Raw genomic sequence first — 8490 nt, forward strand, 5'->3', positions numbered from 1 at the left:
GTGCCCCCGTTGCTTGTCTGATTATACGTTGCCAGTAAGTTTTCGGTCCCTGAGGGTTGGCTCCTTGGACTTAGGACATTAAGTCCTGATAACTTTCTTACTTGGGGTTTCATAATAGAACGTTCCTTCTTGGCTTTGTCCATCCCGTCACAGCCTAAGTGTGAGGCTGACCTTTCGAAGTGCTCAGGATGAGAGTAAGACTTCGCAGAGAGCGAAAGCGCTCTCCCTGACGGTGCTCTGGTTTTGCTCTGAAGCCTTCCCCAAACCAGCTGCGTCTTCCCATCTGCTCTGCGTGGGGCTTGGCAGGATGTGGAGAACGGGGTCCCGCTGACATGGGACCCCTCTTGTGTTTCTAGAATGTCACAGTCAAAGTCGGGAGAAGATTAGGAGAGGGGCCCTTTTATTTCTGTGGACAAGGAGAACCAGGCGGAAGTGAGGTTCTAGGTGCATTTGGACGTGAATGCGTGGAGTTTGAAAGGGGCCCACAGTCCTCACGTTGACGGAGTCACTGAGATGTCAGAGGTCGGCTTTCTGTCGGCGTCTCCGTGTTGCCTGGCGTGTGCGCATGTGTAACACGGTGCTGACGAGACCGCGTGGCCCGTGTGCTGCGCTGAACGCACTCCCCCCGAGGTTTCCACCTCCTGCACCATGGACGCGGCACCTGCTCTGAGCCCGGCAGGAGCCGGTGGGGCGGGTTTCCACCAGGGTTGGGGGGTGTCTGTCCAGTCCGGCCACCAACCCTGCTGTCCGTCTGTGTCTTTGCAGCAGCACAGTGGCATGAAGCTGTCCATGAAGGGCTCCCACAACCACAGCCAAGGTGGCAGCTACAGCTCTGTGGGCAGTGGAGGTGTGCGGCCTCCCGTGGGCAACCGGGGACACCACCAGTATAACCGCACTGGCTGGAGGAGGAAAAAACACACACACACGAGGGACAGCCTGCCCTGTCAGTCTCAGCAGATAATAGCTCCGGGCACCGCCGCCTGGCCCCACCCTCCGCAGACCGCAGCCGGGTGGCCTCGCGCCCGGCTGGGACCTGAGACCAGCATCCAGCCCGCCAGCCCGGGCCCTCACGCCCGCTGCTGATCACTCTGCATGTTCCTTGTGTGGTGGTCACGTCCATCTTAAAAGAACAGCTCCTTGTGCTCATCTGTGAAGCCTTATTAGACGTGGACGCTGTTTTCTGCCTTCCCAGGATTCTCCCTTCAGTGCCGGAGCGGGGCTGGGCCAGGAACTGCGGGGACGGGCTGTGGGCCTTGGCACTTCTCGGTACTGTGTCTTGTCCTTTGCATCGGGTACTTTGATTTCACATCAGAGCAACGGAGATCAGACCCCATCCCCCTTGGGAGGTCCTCATTGTTTTACTGCCCGCACATTTTGTTTCAGATTTCAGGACTGTTTTTCTATGTAAATATTGAAAACTTATGATTTGTGCAATAACTCAGATATTTTTTATTTAATTTCATATTTTCACATAAGTTATATTTAAGGGAGGAGGGAATTTTTTTAAACATGCTGAGATCCTTTCCCGAGTTGCATTTTCTAAGTTGGGTTCATCATGTCGGCTGGTTGTCTGATGAGCATCGTTGCTAACACCACGAGTGAGGGGCTTGGGGCTTATTTTCTGTTCCTTCTTTTGGTCAGACGTGAGGCCTCTCAGCTTGTGGTGAAGGAGCCGTGTCTCCCCGCGGGTGTCCAGAGGGTTGCGGCTCCAGCGCCTCTGACCAGCTGCCCGCCGGCTCTGCCGTCCGGCCTGTGTCTCGCTGTGACCACGGGGTTTTAACGTTTTGGATTTTGTTTCTTTTAAACTAGACAACAGATCCAGCATTTAAAGTGCCAGAGTATAACTTTCTAAGGAGAGGAAAGATTGTCACATTATAAAATCTTAAAAAAAAAAATGTGAACTTTGTCAGTTTTAGTAACAGAGCCTGTAATGTTGGGTCTGGTGAGTATCAGTATGGACAGTGGTACCCAGTTTTAGGAATGTGGAGAAAGGAATTATGTTGATTCCATTGTGGAATCTGTAGCAGTAGCATTCGTTCTGTTAAGAGCAAATACATGAGAAGAGCTTGAGCTGCTCAGTGCGCTGTGGGGGTTAACGTGTCGCAGGAGAGCCCAGCCCGGGTCGGGCCGGAGCGGCCGCGCCCGACGTGAGCCGCACACGGGTGTGCTGTGCAAGTGTATTCTGCCACGACAGCCACTGTCTGTTCCCACTTCTGAACATACATCTGTCCATCCCGCCTCACCCTGAGTTTTCTGAGCACTACAGTTGTCCTGGGAGTTAGGTGACCTGCCTCCTAGGCTTGACACCGGGGTTCTGGCCCTGCTGAGCACTGCAGGTGGGCTGGTCTTTGAAGTCCACCAGTGGAGGCGGCTGGGATGGGAAGCTTGCTACACGAGCCCTGATTGACGAGCGGAGTGGGGAGTGCTGGGGGTCCAAGCGCGACGGACACCCAGCGAGGACCAGCGCTTGCCCTGCCGGCGGGCTGCCCGAGGGAAGCAGGCCCGGCCCACACGCTCTGAGAGATGCCGCCGCGCCTGCCGGTTCTAGGAGGCGCCCGGAGCAGAGTGGCACACTCCGTCTGCGGTTCTTGATGATCGAAGGTTATCAAAAATATTTAAAGATATTTAAATTGTGAACCTATTGATAAATATTTATAAAAACTGATACGTAGGCCTGTACTAATCTCTACACATTAGCAATATTGACTGTAGCCCTCCATTAAGGAAACGCTGCGGGGACGGAGGCGAGTGCCTGTGGGGGCCCTCCGCGATTCCCGGTCTCAGATGCGGGCGCCAAGCTCCAGTCCCGCCTCGGTGAACGGATGAATTGGCCCGGCCGCCCTGTGGCCACACGCTGCAGGCTGAACAAGATACCATGTTTCGATTTTTTTTGTGTGTGGACAACAATGTGGAAGCTAAAATTGACATATTTTTATGTAAAGTTTTTCTATTCTTTGATTTTTAATAAACTTTGGAAACCAGGTGGTGCTTGTGCTTGAGTGGGTCGTTTCTTTCAAGGGGAAGGGAGGTTCCTGCGGTTTTCATTCTTGACTTCTCTAAGTTAGGGCAGCTCTACCTTTGGTTCAGTGAATTCAGAACCTGGTTGAGGCTGCAGGCTGGGTACGGGGGAGTCAGAGCCGAAGCAGGGTGCGTGCTGTCGCAGCTTTGCTGGCGGGGCATCAGTCACTTCACTGACACTCCTTCCTTGCAGCTTCTGACACACCCATGTGACCTCCCAACACAGCGTTCATTTCTTCTGCATCTCTTAGGGCAGCATTATTATGTCACTTCAAAATAACACATTTTAAACCACCAAACAGCCATGATGTGGCTTAAAATGTGACTCTTGATCAGAATTTGTAAGAAGCTTGTAAACAGCCTGACACCAGTGAGGGGGCTACTTGTCTGGAGGCTGAGCTCTGCCTTCAGTGACGCCACGTGGCCGAGGTGCGGGGTGACCAAGCTCTCCCCAATGCTGCATTCCTTCCAGAACCTCAGAACCCGAGTGCTGGAGGCACTGACGGTCCTGAAGTTCCCAGAATGGTATGTCGTGGCCACTTTTGGTGAGACGTCTGTGACTCGAGGCAGGCGCTGGTTCTTGAGCCCGTGTTGGCGGAGTCCTGAGCGCATGTCCATGGTGAAGGGGTGTCGGCAGCGGGGGCCCAGTCCACATCTGCTCAGAGAGCAGCTGGAGCAGTGTGGTTCAGACGGGGACACTCAAGGCCAGGGATGGTGGTCACGGCCCAGCTCGGTGACACGATCATGTGCACTGGCCACGGGCTGCTTTGCACACAGCCCAGAGCCCCGCTAGGTCTCCGACATCCCCAGAGAAAACGCTGAGCTCAGGCTGAACCTGAGTGTTGAGGGTGCACCCGGGGCCACCCTGGTAGATGTGTTTAAACAGTTACAATAAAAACAGCTGAACTTGTTTTTTGTGGCCAATGTTTGTATCATAAGATGCTGGCCTTCATAAAGACAGACCCTGGAAAAGTGTGTGGTGACGGCTTAAGCAGTCGCTCTGGTCCCAGCTTCTGGTCTTTTTAGCTCTCTCCACTTACCCTGCTGAACAGTGGGGCCTCTCCTGTCCCGTCTTCTTCCTCTGCCCCGTGCCTCCTTGCCCATCCAGCTACGTGGCCCTTGTCCAGTCCCTCTCCACTGTCTCTCAATTGCGTTCTTGCAAGACCCCCACCCGGGATTCATGCCCCTGCTGACCCCCTGACACGTGCAGGGTCAGGGATATTGTGGGGTCAGCCAATACCAGGCAGGGCCCCGTACAGGTGAGGCTGACGTTCTGAGCACTTAGTGGCCTGGGTTATTCCTGTGAACTCAGGGGCCTGGCGGGCCACCAGCGCTGTGGTCCCATCCCCAAGTGAGTAAGCGGAGGCACCGAGGTTAAGAAGCTCAGCCAAGGTCATTCAGCAGGGTGGCACACAGCTCCCCGTGCCCTCTGCGCTCAGGTGCTCCTTCCCCCTTTCCAGCCACTCAAACCCCCTCTAGTTTAAGTTCACAGCCTCGCCTCCCTGCTCCCTCACTTCCCTCTCAGATATGGCCTTGCCTCCCAGTGTCAGAAAGAAAGCCCCACCCCAGGGCACTGCCCGACACTGTGAATAAACACCTAGGGAGCGCTGCCCAACCTGGCCAGAGACCGCCTTGCAGGGGCCCGCTTATCCTTGTCCTCCGAGCCCTCCGTCCGGTCCCCCCAGCCTCCAAACCTTCCAGGTCTCCTCGTCTCCCTCTGGCAGCCTACTTGCCTCCTCTTCATTGAACCAGCTGCCGCAGGGGCTGTCTCCACCCTCCCACCTCCTACTGAGCCACATCCAAGTGGTCTTTCTGTGTGCCCCTCGAGGCCAGGCCCCTCAAGGCAGGACCCCCACGATGCCATGAAACCTCGGGGTCAACCTCAGCCCTGCTTCTCTTGGGTAGGGCACAGGACACCCGCCGTCCACAGCCTCCACACAATTTTCTCTGCATTTCCCAGCTCTACCTGTGCCCACTGGATTTCCCACAAGCATCTGCCAGGCCCCGGAGTGCACTGGCCCCTCCCCTCCACCTGGGTCCTCACCTGCTCCTGGGGCAGCCCTGTCAGCCTTCCTCCACCATCCTGCCTTGGCCAATGGACCTCCATCGGCCCCTAAATCTGCTACATGCACCTCCTCAGGAAGTAGACCCATCTGTTCCCCCTCACCCTGGCCACCTGGGCTCGCTGTCAGCCTGGTCCTCACCCCTCCCTCCACGGAGCTGCTTCACTGGTTTTCAAAAACACAACCTGGGTGGTGATGGGGGAGGCTACAGCTCAGTGGCAGCCTGCTCAGCCTGCATAAGGCCCTGGGCTCAGTCCCCAGCACAGTCAATCAGTCAATCTAATTACCTCCCCTAAGAAAAAAGAGAAAAAATAGAATTAAAAAAAAAAACACCCTCAACCCCATCTCTGCTCCCAAAATCCCAGGGTGTCTCTCTGGGGGCCTCAGAGTGGCCTTCCCCAACGTCAGGCACTGTATTATTATCCCCGACCCCGAGTTTTCTCTCCTTACTGCCTGAATTATTACCTACCTCGATTTATTTTACCCAGCTGTTGTTTAGGAAGGAAAAGATAACCCTTCTTCAGTGGCCTGGGGCTGACCCCTCCGCAGAGCGTACAAATGCTGCCGAGCTGACCGAAGCACCGGGTCCTGGGCCGGCCTCGGGAGCGGCCCTGGGGGGCCCTGCCCCCGGTGCAGAGAGAAGCTGTCCTTCCTCCCGGTTAGGGGACGCTGGCCAGCCTGGGCGCAGACCCTGTGGGGTTAGCTTGGTGCCGGCCCGAGCCTTGGGGCCCTGGCCAGGTGCAGCTGCGTGGCGGGACTGGCCCCGCTCCCCTGCAGGCGGGCGGGCCATTCCTTCCTAAGAGGGCGGACGTGCCGATGCTCCCTGGTGGCGAACCTCGCCGACGGTCTGTGCTGAGGGACTTGTGCGTGTTCGTTTGTTAATTTCCCATTGGTCATGTACCAGTCGTCATGTAAAATACAATAAAGGTGAATTACGAGGAAAATGAAAGGGAAAAAGCAAAAACCCTGGGAATAAACCCACAAATTAAAAGCTCAGGTGGTTAGTTATTGGATCTGACAGACAGAAGCTATGCTGTTGGGTGTTCAGGGGTCTCTAAATGCTCCCGTCAGTATTTGCACCCCCCCACCAGGTGGCTGCGGCTGGGGTTTGAGGACCCCATCTGGTCCCTCACTGAGGGCCAGAGCTGCCCTGGACAAGGAGGGTGACAAGCCGGCCAGAGTGCAGCTCCTTCCTGGGGTCCCCGAGCCAGGCCAGCATCCTTGGTGCTGCTTTCAAAGAAACTGGCTGGGTGGGGCCCGAGGGGCTGGGCTCTTTGAGAAGCATCTCACTGGCCGGAGGTGACACTGCGGGGTCACAGCCTGAATGCTGCTGAATTCTGCTCTGGGTGCGGAACAGAGGGAGCTGGGAGGTTTCTGGGCCTACCTCCCTCCTCGTGTCCCGAATTCCCAGCTCGCTGCCAAGCTGTAGAAGCCCTGGTGCTGGGAGGGGTCCTGCCTGGGTCCCGAGACCTGGGGCCTCCACCTGTGCATCTGGAGTACCTCTCAGGGCACAGGGGGAGCGTTGGCTGTTGCTGGGGGCGACCCGGTCCTCCTTTACTCCGTCTGCCCATTCCGGGGCCGGCTTCTTCACCCGCGTCCAGTGGGTCCCTCCTCCTCTCGGAGCCTCCTGGAGGGTCAGAAGGCTTGTGTGAGTCCTGGAATCATCATCGGTCAGCCACCTTTTTGACACCCAACTTTATCATGGTAAGAAAATGGTATTTCCTTTGTGTTATTTAACTTTTTTTCAAATTTATTTTATTTATTCAGTAGATTGTGAGCTTTCTAAGGTATATGGGGTGTGTGTGTGTATGTGTGTGTGTTGTGTTCATGCACCCCTCTTCCTACAGGCTCAACGCCACACAGGACACCCTGAAACTGCTTGCTGAAATCTCACCAGTTTCTGGGTAGGTGCACCTGCTTCCTGCTTCTGTCATCACCCACCGAAGAAAGTGCAGGAAATAGTAAGACTCCAGGTTCGTGTTATAGGAAAACTGGAATCTAGAGAGACACTTGAATTTAAAAGAATGTCAAGTTCTTCTTTCAGCTGTAATGCATCTCACTGCAGTGTTGTCCGTCCTGGAGGGTCTTGTTTGGTTCTTTTTTGTTTCTAGCTCACAGCACAGGAGGAGGAGAGGCTGGAGCCACAGTGAAGCCAGATAACTGCCAAGCTTTTGTTTTGTTGCTTTGCTTCATTTTTGTTTTATCCCTTCCCACCCCGATCCCAGCCCATCTCCAAGTTCCTGGGTGCTGTGTCTCCTGGGAATCTGTCTCCCCAGCAGGTGCTCCAGGCCTTCCTGCCATCCCGCTGCCGCTTGCCCAGTGAGGGGACCTTGGCACAATGACCCGGGGCCTGGGATGGGCATCGCAGTCCATCCCACCTGGATTCTCTCCTCTGAGGGCCCCTCCCCGCTGCCCGCTGGCCCTTCTTTGCCCGCCCTTTGCAAGTGCGGGCTGCGGGCGCCTCGCCCCCCGGAGACGAGAGGGGGCGCTGTTGCCTCACAGCAGACGTCCCAGCCCTGCACTCCGGCTGGTCCCTCCCTCCCACCTGCACTGCGCGCCCCCGCCCAGCAGGAGGGTCCGTTTATCGGGGAGGGTGGCCCCATGAGGTGGGCTGTGAATTCAATGTTTGAAAAGAAACCATGTGCCCAGATTTTGAAAAAGGACAAGGAAATAAGGCTGCAGTGTTTTTCTTCTACTGAAAAAAAAAGAAAGATCTGTAACATCCTGGCCGTGACAGTGAGGGTGAAGCTAGGGGTCTGCATGGCGGGTCTGGGGCCACTCCTGCCGCCCCAGGGGGTGCCCATCAGACCTGACAGGGAGGCCCTCCTGAACTGTTGAAACCAGACTTCCATCCTCTGTGCAGACCTGTGGTCCTGTCTGATCTGGGCAGGGGGTTGGTGGCCCTACTGTCATTAGGTACCCCAGTGTGCTGGGGGGGATGGGGGGCGGGGGTGGGAGCTGCAGAACAGCAGCTGGGGGTGGTGTGGGCCTCAGGGAAGGGTCTGTCGTGGAAACAAGACTCAACCCACAGGAGTCGGGGAGCTAGCATCTCCTTGAGGGAGAAACGTCTTCCCCGGGGGACAGGGCGGGGGTGGGAGTCGGGGGACAGGGGACAGGACTTGAGCCCGTGCGGGGTGGTAAGTCCCCAGGGAGCTGGCAGGCAGAGCAGGTGCATGAGGTCACCACCTCCATTGGAGGGGCTGGTTGTGGCCCCCACGCTGCCAGACAAGGATGCTGGGGGCTGGTGAGTGGGTTGGTTTTTACGTTCTGACCCCCCCTTTACCACCACAGCTGAGAACAGCAACTTTGGTGAGAACACCCTACAAACAGAGTCTCAGAGCCTGAGCTGGTGGAAGAAATATTTTATTCTCTTTTCCTTCCAGGAGCGTGGCCTTCCTCTGCCTGTTGA

At 56.2% G+C, this 8490-nt stretch overlaps 1 protein-coding gene across 1 annotated transcript in view; it reads left to right on the forward strand.

Annotated features, from left to right (window-relative positions):
• Positions 1-2983, forward strand: part of TENT4A (terminal nucleotidyltransferase 4A) — a 42623-nt gene extending 39640 nt beyond the window's left edge. Inside the window, exon 13 of the mRNA XM_032469824.1 lies at positions 766-2983. Coding sequence (XP_032325715.1) covers positions 766-1083 — 318 coding nt within the window. The 3' untranslated portion in view covers positions 1084-2983. The remainder of the gene's footprint in view (positions 1-765) is intronic.
• Positions 2984-8490: the final 5507 nt, after the last annotated feature.

This window comes from Camelus ferus, chromosome 3 (genome assembly GCF_009834535.1).
Source record: "Camelus ferus isolate YT-003-E chromosome 3, BCGSAC_Cfer_1.0, whole genome shotgun sequence".
Taxonomy (NCBI): domain Eukaryota; kingdom Metazoa; phylum Chordata; class Mammalia; order Artiodactyla; family Camelidae; genus Camelus; species Camelus ferus.